Source organism: Meleagris gallopavo, chromosome 6, assembly GCF_905368555.1.
Source record: "Meleagris gallopavo chromosome 6, MGAL_WU_HG_1.1, whole genome shotgun sequence".
Taxonomy (NCBI): Eukaryota; Metazoa; Chordata; class Aves; order Galliformes; family Phasianidae; genus Meleagris; species Meleagris gallopavo.
Window position 1 is genome coordinate 48,587,588 of NC_139409.1, and position 22,329 is coordinate 48,609,916.

Genomic DNA, 22,329 nt, shown 5'->3' on the forward strand with positions numbered 1-22,329 from the left:
AGCCAACAGTATAAAAATGCAAGCTTTTTCTCAGTAGAGAAGGATTATACTAACCAGAATGAACAAAAACCAATGCAACTCAGGACTGATCTGTTCAGTCCCAAACTGGAAGAAGTTTTCAAAAAGAGGAATTTCAGTTTGCGTTTTCTTATTTGCCTAACAGTATTTTTCCTCTGTGTGAACAAAGGGTACAGCTATCACAAAATCACAGAATGGCCAGGGTTGGAAGGGACCTCAAGGATCATGAATCTCCAACCCCCTGCCACATGCAGGGCCACCAACCTCCACATTTAACACCAGCCCAGGCTGCCCAGGGCCCCATCCAACCTGGCCTTGAACATCTCCAGGGATGGACGGGGCATCCACAACCTCTCTGGGCAGCTGTTCCAGCACCTCACCACTCTCTCTGCAAAGAACTTCCCCCTGACATCCAATCAGGCACAATGCAGAGGCATGCAGAGCTACTTCAGCAAACCCGCAGACGAGAAGCATGGAGCCCCATCACCACAATTATGGCCAACTCAAATATCACCCCTTTTGGGATGAGAAACAAAACAAAAGAAACAAAACTGAAATGCAAACCCAAGTAGATACTAGGAAGGTGTTCCTGAAAATACCACCCTTGGACTCTTGTGCTTGGTGTGCACGAGGTCACCAACGACCACCCGTTCTTCTGAAAAGAAGTAAGCACAAGAGTACTGAACATTCAGTTGTGCCATGAAATTATCTGAAGACAGTTACAAAAAATGTATTTATAATGTAAACCTGCTAGGGATTCTTCAGTGCATGCAGAACCTTGGATGCTTGAAAGCACTTGGAAAAACACTGATGGCAAGGGGCCAGATGTTTCAGTGTTGTGATGCCAGGTGGAGAGAGCATATGACATGGAGAAGGTTTGGAAGGTGACCCTCTCCTCTTCTGTTTGTCTCCACAGACAACCAGCTGGTGTTTTATAGCCCTGGTTTCAGGCATGAGAGAGACACAACAACAGGTAGAGCTGAACACCTGAGTTACCACTCACTGAAGAGCTGTGCTGATACAATATCTGTACCTTAAAATGGATCTATTCCTCCTGTTTCTACTGACATCTGAATAGTTTTGGTTTAGAATGGAAAGAAAACACAGATGAACCAAATCAATAAATATCTGAAACACTCGAACAGACATACAGTATTCCCCAAACTTCTGGCAAATTCTCACCACTTAGCAGAGAAAGAATCTCACTGTGCTATTCTGATCATAACAAATCTTAATTTGAAAATATCCATATAGATGGTTGTTTCAAGATTTCAATTATTCATCTTGTTCAAATTCCTTTTGGTATTAAGAAGAAAAGAGCTGAAGAGAAAGCAAGAAGTGCTGTATTCTATGATGTAAATTAACACTTCTGATTATGTTTCACTCCACAGCAACACAAGACTCAGTGTTTCCACACAAACCATTGCTTTATACCTACACTACTCAGAGTGATTTTTCTAGTTATGCTAACTATTTCCATCTGATTTTTATCATGGCATTTTTATTCAATCTCATTTCCCATTCAGGAAGATATCAATAGAATTACAGGAATGCCAGAAGGATTTCATAATAGGTATGTGAGAACTGAACCTCACTCGGAGGGTGCGTAAATTAGCAAGACCATAAGGGAGTCAGCATATGCATACAAAGTCCATAAGCAAGCTGGAACTTGGATGGAAAACATTTTAGTTCAATGCTGGAGCAGTTTGCTAGTGGAGATCACAGATGCTTACCATCTTCCAGTATGAAGTTTGCCAGGCTGGTCACCTGTAACCACATAACTCCACTCTGGTTCAACAAAGAGGCATAGGTACTTCAGAGCAATGTGAGAATCATTGCAGGCATGCGTTTAGTTACCCATCACAGTTCTCCTCAGTTTGTTTCATGGCCTTTACAACAAAGGAAGTATTTAATCAATAGATGTCTCACTCAGCTGTCTGTGTCTACTCCTGTTCCTGATGACTACACATCTGGATTCATCAAAACTAAAATATGCTCCCTGGGTTCCTAGCTTCACAACTGAGGATTAAGAAAAACACTGTGAGCAATCAACACATTAATTCATTCCAGCCTTGGCAGAAGATGATAGTTTTCAATATTGAAGGTCAAGAAATAATTTATGCTCAAAATAAATAATTAAGAGCTCTACTGAGCTTTTGAGGTGGAGCCTGACTCTAGGAGTAATTCCTAGATGCACCACCAAGCTTGGGGCCTTCTGTACATTCAAAGGGCTGTTAGAGCAGGGCAGTACAATATCAGGCTTGAAGTAATTTCTTTCCATTTTTTCCCCTTGCAATTAAGCCACAGCTAGAATCTGACTCACAGTCCAGGTACTGCAAACAGATTGCTACAAGCAGAGCAACACATGCTTTGCTTTGTGAAAAAGGAACCCAACTGCATGACACCTACAAACTCCTCAGCCTGGTTTGTAACTGGAGAGATTGCTTCTAGCATATAACATCTTCAGGTTGGAAATTGTCTTCTGGAACCTCCCAGTGCCCTGAAGAGGTTCTGAAAGTCAAATCTTGAGACCAATATTTTTTGCTGTGCCACAACAGATCAACTTCTCTAGCTTGCATAGTGACAAATTCTGAGTCACATTAATACTGTTAACAGAGCAAAATCTAGAAAGAAATACATGTTACTACACTGTCTCTAAATTACAGAGATCCTAAATGACAGAATATTTTATGTTGTATTTTTTCCTTTTTTTTTTTTTTTTTCATAGAAAAGAAAGCTACAGTCTCCCCGTCGTTCACAAATCTGGTCTAACAGGAGACAACAAAAGAAATATTGTAAGCTCAGGAAAAGCCAAAGATGTTAAAAAATATTTAACTAAGTTTCCAGTAGGCATTAATGATTCCAATGGCTCACAATTTTATCTAAAATAGCAAAAATTATAAATATATAAATATTTATAGACCAGCTTTTGAACTTGTCATGTTCTAGTGCAGACTTTCATTAACAAACCAGGACAGAGGTTTAAGAAAAGAAAAAAACAAAGCTGCAGAAACACAGAAGATACAACAGTCCCCCTTCCATGCTCTATTTTGCATTTTAAATATGCCCAACTAGCAGTATTTTATTTCTTCCCATGTAAAATCATCTTACTGAACTCAAATCATATGTAGATACCCTTCAAGTCAAATCACATCTAATGAACAAAAATTTTAAAGTTGTGTGACAGTGAAATTTTACATATATGCTCCTAAGGAATTGACAGTCTAGAAAAGAGTTCCCATTAATTAAACAGATCCCAATCTGGTAATGGTAAATAGTTTCACATAGAAGACATCACCTCTGCACTCAGTGTTTCCTGTTCTAGACCAAGGAAAGTCAACTTCCTCAACACTTTGCTGCATTTCATTTTTTCCTCCTTGATCTCTGTATATTTTCTACTCACCTCTCAACTAATTCTTGCCCAAAACTGCACAGGTCATCAACTGAACTGTTAACATCAGTGGCTTGGCTTTTTTTTTTTTTTTTTGCCTTTTGCCTTTTCATAAATGTTACTCCACTAGCTCTGATCACTCCTAAGTGAAATTCTTGGACTGGCCTTGTACTGTTGACATTTGTTCATTTTTACCAAATTTCAGCTTTTTGGTCCTGTTTGTCAAATTAATCTGGATTATCATTTCATTTGCCATTCTGCCTAGGGCTTGCTGCACAGACTCAAGTCAGTCAAATACATCATTCCATCAAGCAGCAATACTTGCAGGGCCAACTTTGTGTGACAATGGGGACATTTGCCAGAATCTTTTCTACCTGCACCTTATCAGAAGTGATAATTTTAAGGGCAAACAATCCTTTCTGTATATAGATGTGTGTATATATTTATATATGCATACAGTTGCCCTCCTTGATTCTGCTCTATCCGTCTCCACTAAAAACAAGATCTGCTGACATCGCTGGATTTAGTCTCCTTCCTCTAACATATTTGATGTCTTCTCTACAAGTATTTACACAAACTCAAATTCTTAGTAAGCTGTTTTAATAAGTTTTCAACACTTCTATACACATATGGACTTCAGAGATACTGGACAGACTATTTAAATGTTGTTCCCTACCACCATCCCACCTGTCTCCACAATAACTCACACTTGAAGTCATTTAAAGCTATCTTCTGGTCATTCATGACAGATATCCTCTAGAAATATATGTATTTGCCCTAGGTACCTTATCTAAGATATATGCCATTCAATCCAGCACGTGTTAAGTCATTTATCTAATTTGCTATGCTGCAGCTCAGCATTTGGTTAACATCGTTGTTGTTTTTTTTTTCTCTGCTTGAAACATTTACATCATATCTACAATTTTTATGAACTTTCCTGGAGGTTCAAGCTGCACTCGTCCATAAGACATCTATAATGAACAAGTTTCCTGTCTGAACACAATTATATAAAATCATCTCCAAAGCTAAGCACTCCAACCTCCCAACCCCCGCCCTCCCCAACTAAAAAACAACAACAAAAAAACAGAGCAAGAAAAATAATCAATAGGCTCAGAATTGCAGACCAACTTCACCGGATCATCTGAGATTGCAAAGAAGGTAGAAAAGATCTACTTAAGTTCTGAAGCAGTCAGATGTTGTGCTTCTACCACATACCTAAATATTTATCTTATTAAAATAAAGAAAAAGCTTTTCCCAAAAACTAACTTAATAAGGAAAGATAGCCTTTTCATCAGTTTTGAATATAGCTGTTTTTCTGGTTGTATGGCAGTTAACACTGCCAAAGTGTTTTGCTCAGTTCATACAAGTTAAATGGAAATTGAACTTCTAACAGGAAAATTTTATAATAGTGAAGAAAATTAGATTGACCTGACTTCATGCTGAAGTCTCTAACATTTTATTAAGAGGCTTCTGGAACAGTAATAGCAAGAAGTAATTGTTTTGTTTTGTTATGAATTAAATGAAAATAATTTAAAGACATAACGAAAGTATGTCTTTAAATTATTAACAAACAAGACACGCTCAATGTTCAACACACTAAGGAGCATTTTTCAGTAGAAACTTCTGTTCTCAGCTCAGAGAAGAATTTCAGTGGGAAAACTCTTACCAGCTGTAATAAGTGTACTCATTTTCTTCACAATTTATACCAGAGGAATCACTTGTACAATATTCAAATTGCTTTGTCACTGTGCTTTGATTTGCAGATGCAATTAAAAATAATAAACAGGTAAGTTTCCCACACTCCCAAAGGTGACCTAACAGAACACTGCAACAAATACCTCAATACCAGAAAAATCTGAGAAGTGGTAAGATGAAAAAGTTGATGAGATTTAAAGATTTCTTGACATCTTTCCACTGTAAGGGCAAAAGTGCTGGCACGAGCTTTTTATCATCTGGGCTCTTTCAGGTTAATTGATTTCTGTAGCCCCTTTTGTTCTGGCCACAGAGAAAAACAATGACCTCTAATGAAAAATGCATGCATACACTCTATATCAGAGGTATTTTCTAACAACTGTCACTGGACTCAACCCGAGCTTATCAAATCAAGTTTCAGTGAAGTATTGATGGCATTATATAACAGAAGAGATGAAAGAAATCTGAAACACTGTGTTCTGAGCTGCCCAGGCATTAACAGTCTTCTGCCCACACCTTTCCCATTCTCCCCCATCCCTTCATAATTCAAGGGTGAGAGGTGGGGGATGTTTCTTAAAAGTAGAAAAAAAAACTTTTTTTTTTTTTTTAAAAAAAAAAAAGAATATGACCTATCAAGAAAAAGGAAAATGGATGCTACATTCTGCTTGTCCATTTCCAAAAGATGAAAGGATGCTACAGAGTGCAAAATGTAGATTTCTAGATATCTAGTGTCCAACAAAACAGAGTTTTATCACTGGATTTACGTTTGCTCTGCATTTTAGCTTTCAGTGTGCTAACTGCCCGTTAAACACAGACTGGAAACTAAAAAATAAACACTGCCTGCAAAATCAGGTAGCAAAAAAAAAAAAAAAATCAGGTGTTAGGTATAGGATGTTGGAGGTCTAACCCCTTCTCCAAAGCTTCTGCTTTATCAGAAACATTAAAATAAAGGAATACAAGAGAACTGAGAGCAAAACAGTTTGCAGAAGTATGAATATATTCAAAATCTAAATATATACATAGTTGAAAATCTATGAAGAGTTATTAAACATGAAGTTATAGTTTTTGGCAAAGGGGAATGGTGGAAGTAATGTTGCAGGTTCTACTGCCCTTAGCAAACCCTCCAAAAACACAAATACTGGAAGCCATAGAGTCTTGATCCAGACAAAGATTCAGGGTGGCACAAAGTTTTCCATAGCAAGGACATTAAAATTACTGTAGGTAAAATCACCAGATGTCAGCCAGATTTTCATCTGGTGTTAAAGTCAGTGAAGTCAGCAGGCTGACGGGAGCTGATACAGCACCACAGCACCTGAGAATATAGCCCTGTATTTCCACTGCAGAGTACAATAGGTTATTATCTTCAAATAAGTTGTTTTGATATATATCAAACACAAGATGTTTCCACACCATAGATATGGCATCACGACAGGTAATGTGAAGATGTGAAGGAACACTCCAATTCCTTCCAGGACTGCCATACCAAGTTCCAGTTTCAAGGCAGAAAGGTGTATATACTCCTGCATTGACTGCACTTATGAAACAACCATACACATGCAAAACACACTAACCTGAGACTACTTCTACACAGTAAATGCACCCAGCAAATGCCAAATGAAATGCAAAGAATCTCAAAGTCTCAAACGCATAAAGGAGTCTGTCTGTCAGAGTCTTTCCTCTCTGCTATGAGAAATAAGAACAATCCCACCTCTGGTGCATCACGTGCAGAATGATGATATTTATTGTTATCGGACTCCACAGAAATGTTACAGGAACAAGTTAACAGCAAAGCACAGATACCACAAAGCTGTTAGGTACTGCAGTTATGATTCTGATGAAGTTATGATATTTTGGATGCTGCTGTACACATGAAGTTTACTGGAACATAATGGAACTCTAAGATTATTGCATAAATAGTATGGAGTTAAATATCTATGAAGTAGGGCTTCTACATTTACCCACTCCCTATGGTCCCTTCCATCAGGGATTTCATTCATAGGTTAACTAATAGGCCATCTGGGCCTGAATCTTGAACTTCTGCACAGAGACATCGCCATTCTTTTTCAAGGCCATAAAGTAAAGTAAGAAGGAGCACTTCAGGTCTTGATTAAGCAAAAGCATTTTGGAGATGAATCAACATTTTTTTTTTTTTTTTTTAAATGCTCTCAGCTACACCAGATAAATTTCCATTGATTCCAGAGAACTCACCTACATGAGCCAAAGGTTGGCTGTGATCCAGAGTCTAACTTATCCATGTACAGTGAATGCCTACATTTTATTTTTGGAGCTGGTTTCCACTTCAGGGTAGGCAGTACCTTGCGCCTGCCACACTCAACACAACTCCCTGTCTCTGTACAGGCTGACAAAACACTAGAGTGGCAAAAGAGGATGAATACTTGTTTAATTTCATCAGCTCATTCCAGTAAGTCTCACACAGTCATCATGAAAACCACGAATGACAAGAGTTTCCAATGACTATGGGGGACCACTGGGATGCACAGGAGTCTGGAGCATTCAGCGTAAGAAAAGAGCTGGACCAGTTCAACCAGGAAAAGACTAAAGGAAGGAAATCTGTTTTCAGTCTCTGAATATTTAACTGGTCATTATAGAAAAAGCTGAGACAGGCTTCTCAGTGGTGTAAAGGAAAAGGAACAATGAAAGTTCATCATGAGATGGTGCAGTGCTCCGGGCAATCTCTGTCCTTCAAGGACATTCTTGAGATTCTACTCACAAGTGCACACAGCACTGAGCAACCTGACCCAGCTTTGAGGATGTCTCTGTCTTGAGCTGGAGATGGACTAGATGGCACCCACAGGTCTCTTCCAACCTAAATTATTCTACACTTCTAAATTCAAACTTACATGAAGTCTTACACTCTGTCCTGACGGAAATAGAGAAAGAAGCAGTGATGGGCACTGTGAGGGCTGTGCATGTGATTAAAAATTAAAGTGAAAAATGCTAATCAAAGGCAATGAGGGGAATAATTATTTGCTCCCATTTTCAGTGAATTCATGCTATGCCCTTAATAAGATGAAAGGGAAAACAGAAATTCCTATTATTCTTCCAAATACGAAGAATCCAGCCTGTCACTGTCCTTCCCTGTTGGCTTATTTCTTTTTTTACTATTTTGAACAGAACAACAAAATGTTGGAATTTACTCTGCAAAAGCAAAGGAGGTGATGAAAAAACATCCTTCAGGTCAATAATTCCTTAGGTTCAGACTAAACATTTTGCACCTTCAGGCCTCAAATGAAGTGAAACAAAATGAAAAGGGAGCAATCAAACTGCATGTACATTCCAACTGATGGGTACAAATATTAGCAGGGTTAAAAACAGTGACAGACTGTCCCAGACTCTTCTATTAAATCCTCTGTATTTGTGTGTAGGTGTTTGTTGCAAAGGTTGCAAGCAAAAGGCTTGAGGTGAACGTGCATATTCCATTGCTAAATCTTAGCACAGAGTCAGTGTCAGGCACTTTCTCTGTTGGACATTGTAGGTGTCCTGAAATAGTTACTATTAGCCACAAAACTTGAAGTATCAGCAAAACAGAACTGTCAACTTGTGCAGACAACAGCTAGGTCAGCCAGGAATTTTATAGAATCACAGAATCTAGGAATTTTATGATCACAGGTCAAAACAAGGAAAAAACAGGGAAAAAATGGCTTCTGATACTGAAGTAGAAGTTCCTCTTACATCAGAATATATGCATACATACGACCAGCTGTCATTTGCAGAAAATCATGCAACTAGATATGGCTAAATTCAGTCCCATGCAGAGCCAGTACAGAGACCGTGTAGCATTAAATCTTGTGCTAGCATGTTAAACTGGATCACATTTAACCAGCAGAGCCATATTCTGCTGCCAATAAAATCAACACAAGCAGGAAAACCTATATATGACATGTTTTAAGAGTCATTTGATAACAGGTTCATCACAATCTGTAAGAGAAAAAAAGGTTAAATACTGTGATGGATGTAATCGCTGTTTCTCAACGTGTGGCTCTGATCTGAATTCTTTTATTCAGACTGGACTCCTACACAACTCAACTCAAGATCAGGTTTTGTATTAAAACAGCTCAAAACATTTAAAAGAAATAAATAAAAAAGACAATGGGAGTAAACATAACCCAGGTGGGAAGCTGGCTGACACTGATTCGCGTACATTTCTTTCTGCTGTATGGCAGTCCGCCGCATGTCAGTGAGATTGCTAATAGAGTATAGTAACTCTTGGTATGTGTATGAATCACATAGATGCTTGTGCTGGGGAAGGACCCTTCCTCTCCTTTATCCAATACATATAAATCACTGCCTTTTCTGATGCAGGCAGTGAGAAAGGAAGAATTCTGTTATTCCTATGCTTGTCAAAGACTAAAGGATCAGTAAGACCCCAGGTGGGAGTAGAGGCATTTTCATGTGTCTCTGGTAAAATTAGCTACTGCAGATTTTATGGACCAAGCAACAATATGCATTTACGTGTCCTGAATTAGAAAACAACCCATTGTTTTGAAATTCAGCTCTTTACTACAAGTCAGGTTTACGTGACACAAATAGCAACTGGATTTTGTATTTGACCGCACTTACGCTCTTCTAGCTGATATATTAATTGTAAATCCTAGACATTTGTCATTTTTGTAATACTTCTATAAAAAACATTGCATAACTGAGTGTTGATTTTTCTCCATATTTGAACCCTTATTCCTTTCTTATTTTTCAGCATATTCAAAGAAATTAAGAAGTTATTGATTTCCCCTTTAATTCTAAATAGGTAGCCCCACTGAAAGTCAAATTCTCATCTAGAGGAGCTGACCTTAATCAACCATAGCATCACTTTAGTCTTGTACCAGCATTATCTCATGGGCATTGGACCCAGCTACTTCATTGTTTACTAAAATGCCAGTGCTTTAAGATTGAGCTATTTAATTTTCATGGAATCATAGATTATATAAAAGTAATGCAGCCATCTGTTTGGGTTCAATTTATATTAACACGGGTGTGTTTTCTCGCCTTATTGACATGAAGTTATGACAAAATTCTCTTCAGACTGCATGTGTGAAAGACTTTTTTTTTTTTTTTTAATCTTACTTCCTAAGTAACACAGAAAAGGATATTGCAGAGAAGACACGATGTTTTCCTAACATTTGCATTTCATTGTGAAAAAACATCTACAAAGAAAATCTACATGTACTCCATTTTGGACAGACAGATTCCTACAGCAAATGTAGTAAAGCAAAGGAACTCAGTTAGCACTTCTTTTATTTTGAACAAACACTGGTTGTCTATCAAATTTCCATTTTTACCAGCATTCCATTACATCTATATGTTCAATTAAGTCAATGCAAGGTTTCCCACTGATAATTCTCATTCACTGTGTTGGAAATGTCCAAATAATTTTGTCAGGACGGTATCTCTGATAAAAGCAGATTTTATTCTCGATTGCAATGGCAGGCGTCCTGCAAGCAGGAGTGTAACTATGGACACAACACGACAGTCTTTATACCCTGTTTTCTCCCCCTCCTTCCCCATTCCCCCGCTGGCTGGGTATTCCAGGTTCACAGTCTTATCAGAAGGTTTACATTTGTTAATTACTCGTTAATTTGTCTGCTATCTGGTGTCAGCCCTGTTGTCTCCAAGATGTCTCAACACTCTTCTTGTTCATATTGATATGGTGGTTTTGTTCAGAGTCCTTGTTAAACAAAGAGAACGGAGGGGAGGTGCCCAATCTTCCTCAATACCTGCTTCAGGCATTCCCTGAGGCATGTAACAAATTATCCTCTTAATTTGCGCAGGACACTTTTGCAATGTGCGTGACATATTCTCAGTGCTGGCTATACATAAGTTGTTACTAGCTTATATATATATATATATACATACACACATACACACACACATATACATATACACATACATATACATAATAACACACACACACACACACACATATATATATATACATATATGTTTTTAATTATTTAACTTCTTCTCCTTTAATTCTCTATTACTCAGGTCCTGTCTATCCAGCACCAAAAGCTAGTAGTTAGTAGTTAAAGATATTTATTACATCTAGCTTGCCTTTAACTGAAGGCCCAGAAGTTTTTTTTTTTTTTTTTTTTTTTTTTTTTTTTAAGATGGCTGGACAGACAGGAGCTTCAGTCTTTGTGTTTATAATTTACTCCATCTACCTAATCTCTACGGATACATATGCACATACATTACTTACTTATATACCAAGTATGTGTTGTTGGGGAAGATTTATCTAGGGGATTGCCAATGAAAACTTACCAGAGAACCCCAATAAAGTAGAAAGGCCCCTGAAAAGAACTGTTCGTTCTAATAAAGGACCCAAATGGCAGAGAGGCCATGAAATTAACGAAATTCTTATTTTGTTCTGATGCAGAAACAACATTCAGTTCCCACAACTGCATGTTGTGTTCTGATGTTTAGTCTGAGCGTGTCGCTGTCAAGTGAATGTCTTTTACACGTCTCTATTTTAGACCTGTTCAACAACTCTGCTGACGTGCAGTCTAGTCTGTTAAATTCTTCTCTTTTGTGTGTAAAAGCATTAGGATAGGGATTAAAAAAAAAAAAAAAAAAGAACAAAAAACAATGTGTTCTCCCTATTTATTTTGCTAATACTGTAAGTACCAGACAAACTATATTTAGGACGCAGACTCCATTTTTTCTTGGGCCACTGTAAACACAAATGCAATCTTTCTTTTCTGCAATGCACAGAGGTATGCTCCTGCCCAGGTGGAAGGCTTTACATTTTGCATTGTGCCTCACCAAATAAGGGCTTGGAGAGTTCTTATTTTACTAGAGCTGACACTGGATGAAGATGCAGACAGCACACTATGTCTTCATGGAGTAATCTAAATGGTTACTCTCAGTTCCTGCCTGGAGTCTCATTTCTAGGCAGCTGAAGAGTGCAGAGCAGACTTCACTTCTCAGTAGTACAGCAGCTAATTTTGACTCGATAGCATTTTTTCACTACTGCTACAGATAAAGCTGGTTTAGTTGTAACCTGTTAGTATTTAGTAAATACTTGGTTTTACTAATATTCTACGCTGCAGAACACAAAGGAGTTTGTGACACTTTCCAGAAAGCCTTTCCTCACTTTTCTGCTATTTCCACTTATTTTACTTCTTCAGATTTGTAAAAACTAATTTAAAAAAAAAAAAAAGGCAGAAATTCATCACAGCCCCCCAGAGGTGTGTTTTTTTTTTTTTTTTTTGGTCAATACATAATGATAATAGCTTGCCAGAAATGGAGCTGAAAATACCCTGAATTGCAGAGAGAGAAAAGGGGGAAATTAGGTGATCTGCACGCGAGATTCATTTTTTAATGCCTTTTTTCCAGATCCATTAAATATTGTGCAAATATCCCAAGACCCATTAATCTATAATAATTGTCTTGCTTGACTGGTGACTGTTTTCATGCAAGTAAAGAATCTTTCTATATAAAGTGTAAAAAAAAAAAAAACAAAACAAACTAAATCCTTTCAGCAAGTGGAGGGAGCAAGTGTGTGCAAGGTTTGTATTACAGCTTCAATCCTACAAACACTTCTGATAACACACAATAAAGAGCAATCCAACAACATTATTAAACAGCATATGTCAGCCTTTGGCAGGATGCACCGGTGGACATTAACAAACAGATACTGACACAAAAGCTTTGAGTCAAACTTGAAATTGGATTGTAGTAGGGGGAAGACCCCCCAAAATTTACTGCTCACGAAAATAGATCCTTCTGAACAGCAACTTGGCAGCCTAGATACTGCATAGGGACTCCTTTAAAATATACTTTTCCATGGGGTACAATTTCTTAAATTATTCTTCAGAGCGGCCCTCTCAGTAGAAGCCAGATCTAAATATCACAATTCAAGCTGAAACATCGATAAAAATACTCCATACTCAAGTTTGCCACTCTTTCAGCAGTCAGTAAACATGTGCTCTTGACTCCAGATATTTCTCAGGTTCCCCCCCCTCTGTCCTGCCACATTGCTCTTCTGACTCCTGGAGATGTGACTAGGTAAGACAACACACAAATGGCAGGAGTTTGTCAGCTCACAGTTGTTTTCATGCCCTCCCAGTTTGTTTTTCAGTTTGGCTGTCAAATCAGCCTAGGTTTTTGACCAATTTGTGAATTACCATTTATTTTTACCCTAAAATGTAACGTAGCACAAAAGATGCTGGCACTCTGCTTCAAACAAATATAATCTTGGGTTGGTGCTAGAAGCAAACATAACACCAGGGTGGCGCTAAGAATAAAACCCTCTTCAGCTCTGCAAAACATCGGCAAGGCCTGCCTTCTCTGAAACATGCTTTTCAGATCCTTGAGATGCAGATATCATAGCAAGTTTTTCTGTTTTTTTTTTGTGTTTGTTTTTAATATAAATAGGTGCAGAGAGCAGAAGTTCAAAAGTGCAAGGGTACACACAGCACCTTGACTTCACGGCATTGGGAGTAACAGCACTGCTGGGCTACACTCTAAGCCAATCATTTGGGTGAAATTCCTACAAAAATAATGCTTGTGAATGTAGCCCACTGCAGAATGCTTCAGCTTATACATTTGGTTTTTATGCACTGGTATCTTTAACTACTAGATAAATGTACTGCCTATGCAGTATTCTCAGCTTCCTATCAATGGGAGGGCATTGCTCTGCCCGTCAGACCCTAAATTAATAGCCAGGTTCCATCTGACCCACCTCTAATGCAGAACAGAAGGCAAATTAAAAGCAAGGAAAGGAGGATGGGAAAAGAAAAAGGAAGATGGAAGGTGAACAAACATGAAAGAAAAGCAACTGTTCTGATAGGATGAATTCTGCCCACATTTTTGCTGAGAATTAAGTAGGGCAACGCATAGAGATGAGCTATCAACAAGACACATTTTAGCAGTCTGCAAGACTGTCACATCATAAGGAATACGTTCACTTCTTTACTAATTAATCCAAAAGATTTTCACAGAACAGAGAGGAAAGAGTGTAGTATTTTTTAAATTCAAAGGAACTTCCTTGCACTGTTATACACTGTTATCCAAATTCCAGATTTTGAATTCCTGTCACAAAACGCCAGATTCATTTTTTAGATCTCATCCAGACATCTCACCTGAAAACCGACCTCGTTCTTTTGTGGTTGTTTCTCTCTTGCCATTTCTCACATAATGCATCTGCTCCTTTAATGCTTCCTAAATGTGGTCCCACAGTGACAGTGCTGTGGTTGCAGCATCTTGCTGTGCCTGCTCTAGAGTTCCTTTTGTCTTGCATCATGTGCTTTTCTCTCTGTGTGCTTCTCTCCTGATCAAGGTCAGCTTTGGAGACCACTGCTCTAAGCCAGCACTACACCAACCTGCTTCTGAACTGAGCCCTGCTCCTTTCCTCTCTTCAGGCCCGAGTATACATTAATTTTTTTTTTCCTTTGTTCAGCCTTTGATCCTAGTATTTCTGTTGTTCTTGTGATACCACTGCGCTTAGTAGAGATTTGAGCAATGTGAAACAATCGGTTAATTTTGTCTTCAATTAGCCTCATTAACCTTTTCACATGTAAAAACAGGCCTAATATTTGTCCCGTACCTAAAATTACTGATCATTTTATTTTGACAAAATGATTTCATGCTCTCAGCATACGCCTCATGTATTTAAAAAATCATCCATAGCGTGTAGACCAGCGTGAAAAGGTAAAACTGTTTCATCCACATAAAACTATCTGGAAGGGTATTTATCTGATAATGGCACCCACACAGAGCTCTACAAGTGCAATAAGTGTGCCACATTTTTATTTACTCCCTTACATGGAAACAAAATATTAACTCTCTGAATCTCAACTTAACATATGCATTTGATGTGAAAAAACCATCATCTCTCAGATCTCAAGTACTGATTATTTTTCACATAAAATGCAGCATCTTTATTCAGTTAAACGTATCTGAATGAAGCTTTTTATCTGGTTGTACTTTGTGCTTATGCATACTAATCCTTACGCAGGTGGATCACTTCTGATACAACTGTGCTTCTCTAGCACCGCACACCGCCATCTACCCCTGCCACACACCACCAAACCCTTCTACTTCTGTAAAAGCTAATGTTTGCTGATGGTCATGCCCTAGGAAAGAAAGTCAGATTCTGTGCTCCTTAGGCAATTTTTACTTCTTCAAATAGAATTTTGTTAAAAAGCAAAAACAAAGCCCACAGTGACATCAAGCTATTTTTGTAGTGTTTCTCAATTTGAAAGCTGGAAAAATAGGATTGCAACTCTTCTCAGCCTCTGTGTGTAGATATGTGTGTGTGTGTGTGTGTGTGTGTGTTACAATGATGGCATTTTTTGAAATGTTTCTGGAAAAATAAGGGTTTCTGTTTGTTAACTTAGACTATAAATTATTTTTCAAATGGCTTGTTTTAGTGACAACTCAAGACTTTGGCAAGCCTTCCTCTCCTCTTTTATATCATAGATAAAGAGAATTGATTGCAGCTTATGGACTGTATCACTGGGCTCTGTATCACTATAAAGACAGATTTAAGTCTTCTAGGTGAAAAAATAAATAAATAAATAAATAATGAGGTGAAAGTAACTGCAAGCTGAGAACTCAAGGAAGCATCAAAAGAATTAATCAGCTACAGAGGCAAGGAGAATGAAACAGGAGAACCTATCTGAGAGGACTAGTAGTAACCAGGAGCTTTTTTAATCAGAAAAAAAAATTGAAGGTGGGTTGAAAAACAAAAACAGGAGAAACAACTGAGAAGAAATAGCAGGGCACTGGAAGTCAGAGACTTGAAAAGTGGTCCAGCCCCTTACTTCTCTCTTGTCTCTGCCCAAAGAAAGGCCTCTGAACTCTCCCATTGCCCTACCACCATTCTTAGTTGGTACAGAGCTGTTTAGATGTTTTCAAAGTGCTTGTCCTCACCAGTCCTTAAAGATGTTCCTCTGCTACAGATACAGAAGAATATTACTGAGAAAACCAAGAAAGGTAGAGCAGCCAAGAAGAGGGACAGGCTACTTCCCACATTAGCTTTCTTGTTGCACAAATGGAACTTGAGAAATATGCCACATGCATCTTTATCATAGGACTATGTTTTACGCGACACTCAGGTGGATAAACTCCAATTAGCATTACAAAACTACTCATCTGCTTTTCCAAGTCAGCCATTGGTTTAAGAGTCTGGCAACTATTGACTAACCAGCTATTCATCAGGTCAGGATCAAGTAAGCCCATCTTCAAGAACAGCATAGGCTCAGCACCACACAGCACAGATGCTGGAGAATTTTCCCTAACCTCTTCAGAACCCCAGTGTTTGAAACATTCAGGACTGGAAACTCCACGCAGCTGACCTTGCAGCTGAGCCCAATGAACTAAACCAGGAAAAAGTTCCCCAAGGAAAACACTCTCCATCCTGAAGCAGTAGAGCCACCTGCTACCCTTCTCCCCTACTACTCTTCAGTTCCTGAAGCGAGTAGAAAGACTGGCATAGCAATCAGTGACTTCTGCCATAGGTTTTGGTAGGGATGAACTCCACTGTGCATATTTTAGGCAGGTGGAAGAATCCACTTGCTATCTCCAAGTGAGTTCAGAGAGCCACAGCTGTCTTCCTGGAGGAAGCTGCATGGGTGAATTGGAGGCTTCAAACCTATTTGGTGCTTGGAAACATGGCAAAACATTCCCTCGTTTCTTTGCAAGATTAGTTAAGTAGAAGGAGATGCCAAAGCTACTCGGAACCAGGTTGCTGACACCCCAACATCCCTCCTGTACACACCGTTTAAGTCTCACAGGCATGTGCCCAAGAACTGAAAAAGGAGATGGGCAAAAAATAAAAGTGAGAAGATGAAACTGTCAAGCAAGAATAGAGGAACAGGTCACCTTGGTATTGATGATACTTTGGTCAGTGAATGTGGCAATATTGATTCCCATAAAACTGAAGAAACAGCACTTTTATGCTGTTTTTGATGATTTGATGGAAGCTAAAGGGGAAGACATGGTGACTTACAGCATCATGGCTGTTACTGCATATGGGGAGAAAACTGGAAATGAGGAAACTGATTTCCTTGCTTCACGTAACAAGAAAATCTTCACAAAGGAATATAAAAGGAAGGAGCTCTGGCCATTTCCTCTTCCATTTCTTACACATTTGGCAGCCAGACTACTGCAATCTACTTCTATGTTTTACACTTCATATTAGAAACCAAAAGGATCAAAAGCAACTAATATTTTAAAAGCAGCTACTCTTTGGGCTGGTTGGAAGGGTCGTGCAGTAGCTTCAGTCAGATCAAAGGGCATACAGACAGTATGTGTCTGAAAATCACTTGTAAATTTTGAGGCAAAAAGAAAACACACCCTCAATATCAAGGGAAGAGGAGAATAAGGGGCCTAAATTGCAAACAGTGACACTTTTATTAAGTGAGAATAGAACTTTCTGATTGGAGTTACCTAAACAATGGCACAGATCACTTTAGGGTAAGTGCAAAATCTCCAACATCAGCTATTTTCAAAAGCAGGCAAGAAAAGCATTGCTATGGAATAATTTAAGTACAGCTGATTTTGCTTTGCTTAGAAAAATGGGCCAGATGACCACTTGTGCTCCCTCTTTTCTGCAATTTCTGTGACAGAGAAAAAAAGGTAAGTTCAAGTTTTTTATACTACACCCTGAAGCTAGAAACAAATCAGGGCTGCAGAGTTTAGACCACTGCATTCACATAAGAATTTAGTGACTTCTGATTGGCTTTGTTTGCCAACAACCAAATAGCTTAGCAAACAGCTCTTCACAAATGGAAGTGCCTCTTCCTTGCATGTGCCAATAAAAACTCAGATGTTGGAGTCTGTCATAACACTTTAATGGGTTCAGTGTGCTACATTTTATAGCATATGAGGGACAAAAGTTTTAAACCACTAGACAGTAATTTTCTTTCAAGAGCCTGAGGTTTCTAGAGCTACATCATCACACTTGCAGGCAGGTGGAATACACATTACATGTCTTTCGTGAATGCATTCCAAATGCAGATCCCCATTCAGTTCTTCAAGCCATTGTTTCAGTTACAGCAGAGCAGGTGGTGGGCCTAGAATTGTCAAATTACCTTCTTGGGAGTTATCTTTCCGTTTATGGCAACTCCTCCTTTGCAGTAACTTCAACCACTAGATACTCCTCCAAAAGCCCTAAAAGCATTTACTACTTTAACTTTTGGTGTAACCATACAGTCAGCTAACAGAAAGCTGAACATCTAATAGCACACCAGTTGGAATTTCAAAAGCTACTTCAGCTCCCAGGAGCGGGCCTTACTGAATTCAGATGTGTTGTGACAACTCTCAGTCTGTGCAGCTAAAGGTGTTAGGTTATGATGGGGAGGTATGAGTGGTAACCAGTGTTTCAAATTGGGTTGGCAGTTTTAGTTCAAGCTTTCAGAGGAATCCAGGGACACAAACTCAGTGTTTTCATCCAAGTCAACTTGTCCTCAGGATTGACTGAGCCAGCTTCAGTTACAAACACATCTGTTCAGTTTTCAGTGTAAGCAGACATTTAAACACATCAGTGTGTCATTTACTTTTATGACTAGCATGTAGGCTCCTGAATTGTTCTGATGCTTTTAAAACTCTAAACCAGATCCTTCAGCTGACTGTTGGCAGCAGCCAGCAGATGCTGCAAGCTCAGCACGTCTATGCTTCCCAAATAGAGGGGGAAAAGTCACTGAAGAAATGCAGGGGAGAACAGTGTAGTGTAGAACTACCAAAGTACGTGGGGCATTCTTGCATAAAAATAAAGCTGCTGTGGCACACATGCTATGAAAGTACCACATTCCAGTTGACACGAAAAAAAAAAAATGGAGTGACCAATAATTATTTCTGGTTTTTCAAATCCTGTCTCTTTTTGAGAACTGGCCTAGTTCAGCCCAGTATGAACATCACCTTCTTCCTCTCGTTAGCACTCTAAGCTCATGATTTCATTCTTTTTTTAATTTAGGCTATTTTGTAATGTCACCAACATACCAAGACATTGCTACATTTATCTCACTCATTTCCACAGTGTAAAGGAATCTACAAATTTTCTGGAACCCTACAAGGGAAAAAGAACATTACTGATGTTACCAAGTCTAATATAAAAATACCAGAGGTCTACCGTATCACAGATGAATAGTACTTGTTTTTGTAACTAGGAAAATAACTTCAAATGACACAACTGTGGAACTGTCAGATTAAACACTTCTAATGCAAGACAGCTAGACTTGTCCAAAAGGATTTGTTTCTCCATCAGTTATTTAGCTTTTTTCATATAAATAGTAAGCAGTCATGTATAGAGATATGTACACTACCTAGACCACACAACTAAAATTACTCCTAGATGACAAAAAAATGAAGATAATGGGTGCATCATTACAAAAACAGTTTCTGTAGATAAAGGCTCACATATTGTAGCCATTCCATATTTTTAATATAGCTGCCACACAATAACAAATAATAGAAACTATTTATAAATGCATAATAAACCCAGTTGACTGTAAGAACACATTAAGAAAACTGCAGGTGCTCAAATCCAATATAAGTAACAAGATAAAACAACTCAGAGTGCGTTTAAAATCTCTTTAAGCCAGCATGGTATTACGTACTCATCACAGAGCCATCCTGTTCACACCATAATTTAGCAGACTTTTAATTCCTAGACTTCTAAGTCTTGAAATTAAATCTATTCAATAACCAGTTACTCTCTATATAAACAAATACATACATATATATATATAAACAATTACATACTCATACACAAACACATATATACATATATATATATATTTTTTTTTTTTAAAGGGGGGAGGGGGTAATGGAAGGGGACAGAACACAAGCTGAATTTGCCACAACACCAGAACTTCAGGTATTCAAGTCAAGGTATGCTTTGTATGTTTCTACAGATCTCCTGTGGCTGAACAGACACACCTGGGAGCAATACATATGATTTTAAGACCTACACCTATGATTTACCAGATACAGCAACAATACCAGCAAATGACACTGACAAAGCCTGCAGGAAACAAATGGCATTTGCAGATCTCTGCTCCAACTGCTGACCCAGCTGAGCTTACATAATAAAATCTCCAGATCTGATAAAAAAATTAAAGAATTTGTGTTTTATCTGAAAATAGACACAGTTGATACCTTCAAGAAAGGCAATGCATCACAACTTTGGTATTGAAAAGTCCAGTACTTTATGACCTTGTGAGCTAGGCAGGAACATTGGAAATAGAAAGTTCATCACCTGACTGTAACAGTCTCAACAATTAGATTAATAAATAACGATATGACTACATATGAGTCTTTTTAAGATATAAATTGTGATTTTTATTCCCTTAGAGCACCTCAGAGCTCAGCGCACAGCACAGAGGCAGCGAGCAATTTCTAGGCAGGAAGATATGAAAAACACTGGCCATAAAGTAATCTCTTCTAATTCTGCAGAACCCTGTGACAGCAACACAGAACAACAACAAGACAAAACGCCGGCTAGAGGGGCACCGAGGCTTCATCAGCCCCCGGAAGGGCTGGCAGGCCACTCGCTGACTGCTTTGAGGCTGAGAACAGCTTGGTAACATAACAACCTTGCTGGTGTGGATGCTGCACACAGTCACATGCAATGCTTTCCTGCTTGGTTTGATGCCTGTGTCCATGGTCCTGTTCTGAGGCACAGAGCAGCTTTGAAGCAGAACGCTCACAGCTATTGCCTTTCATTAGCAGAGATCTTCCCTCAGAAACTTGAAAACCCTCCCGACTTCGCTTCTTGCTCGGCTCCTAGAGAGAGCGCTGCAAGAAGACCCGGCACCGAGCTTCCTAAGCAATAAACCCGGTCTGGCTACCCGACACTTCGGCCAACGCCAGGACATTCAGAAGAGATGTCCACAACTCCAGCAATCGCTGCGGAAGGCTGCGGGCCGCCCCAGCCCCTCTCCGCTTCCCACGGCGTGCCACCGAACCCGCGGAGGGGCGGCCAGGCCGGGAGAGCGGGGCTTTAGCCCGAGATGAGCCGGCGCGGATATTAAAGGAAAGGCAATCCTCTTAGGCGGCGTGTCTGCGGCGGAGAGAGGAGGCGAACCTCGCGCGTACCAGCGGAGGAGGGCTGCAGCCCTGCGCCCGCCCGGCCTGTACCCGCGGGGAGCCCCGATGGACGCGGAGGTGGTGCGGGCCGGACAGAACCGGGCAGCCGCTACCCGGATCCGGTTCGGTGCCCGGGCTCCGAGCGCCGCTGCGGCGCGGTGGGAACCGGGCCGGTTATGTAACGGCGGTTCCGGCCGCCCGTTGCAGGGGAACACCGGAGCCCGCTCCGATCCGCTCCGCTCCGCCCGCCCCTCGGTCAGGCTGCCTCTCCCCCGGCACCCCCCTCCCTCCCCGCCCCGCACCTTCTCCTGGGCGCGGTTGAGGCGTTTCTGGACGTTTTTGGCGAAGATGCCCGTCTTCATGTCGGCCATGGCTGGCGGCGGGGGGAGCGGGGTGGGGGAAGGCGGGCGAGGCAGAGCCCGGCGGCGGAGAGCGGCGGAGAGCGGGAATGGATGGAGGGAGGGAGGGCGAGGAAGAGGAGGAGGAGGAGGAGGAGGAGGAGGGCCTTAAAGACAGGGCCGGGAGAGGCGGGGCTGCCGGCGCCTCAGGTGAGCGGTGGCCCCCGGGAGGCGGCCGTGGGCCTCTTGGCCCCTCGGGACGGGCGGCGTCCCCTCGTTGGGGTTTTTCCGCCACATAACAAAAAATACAGAAAGGAACGGTCCGGGGACACCAGTGGTTTCCAGAAGCCGCCCGGTGCCGCCCTGCTCGGGGACTGCCTGCCTCCAGCATTCTAGCACCCGTCTTGGGGTTTCAAACTAACAGAGGGGAGGTTTAGACTGGATATATGGGGAAAAAAAAATACAGATATATATGTGATATAGGTGGTGAGGAACTAGAACGGGTTGGCCAGAGATGTGGTGGATGCCCTGGAGACACTGATGGTCAGGCTGGAGGGGGCTTTGAGCGATCTGAGCTGGCTGTAGGTGTCCCTGCCCATGGAAGGGGAGTTGAACTAGATGGCTTTCCAACTCAAATGATGCTATGATTCTATATAGTGGGGTGACCCACACCCAGGGCTGGGCCAAGTGCTGCTAGCGACAGCACTAAGCTCAAAATCGGCCTTCCTAGCTACTGTGGTGCCAAATTCCCTGCTGGCATTTATTGCTGTTGTCTGGCCAGGCACGGAGTTCCCTGAACCGGAGAGCAGAATGCAGTCACAAACGCTGCAAAGCAAAACA

General features: G+C 40.3%; 1 protein-coding gene across 5 annotated transcripts in view; it reads right to left on the reverse strand.

Moving 5' to 3' along the window:
• Window positions 1–21,602, reverse strand: part of LOC104911596 (amphiphysin) — a 104,417-nt gene extending 82,815 nt beyond the window's left edge. For 2 of the 5 annotated variants that reach the window (XM_085226669.1, XM_085226668.1), the window contains exon 1: window positions 21,454–21,597. In XM_085226669.1, the coding sequence (XP_085082795.1) occupies window positions 21,454–21,522 (69 nt within the window). In that variant the 5' untranslated portion in view covers window positions 21,523–21,597. Of the gene's footprint in view, window positions 1–21,453 lie in introns of all 5 variants that reach the window. The other 3 variants (XM_085226667.1, XM_085226666.1, XM_085226670.1) reach the window with 3 other exon arrangements.
• Window positions 21,603–22,329: the final 727 nt, after the last annotated feature.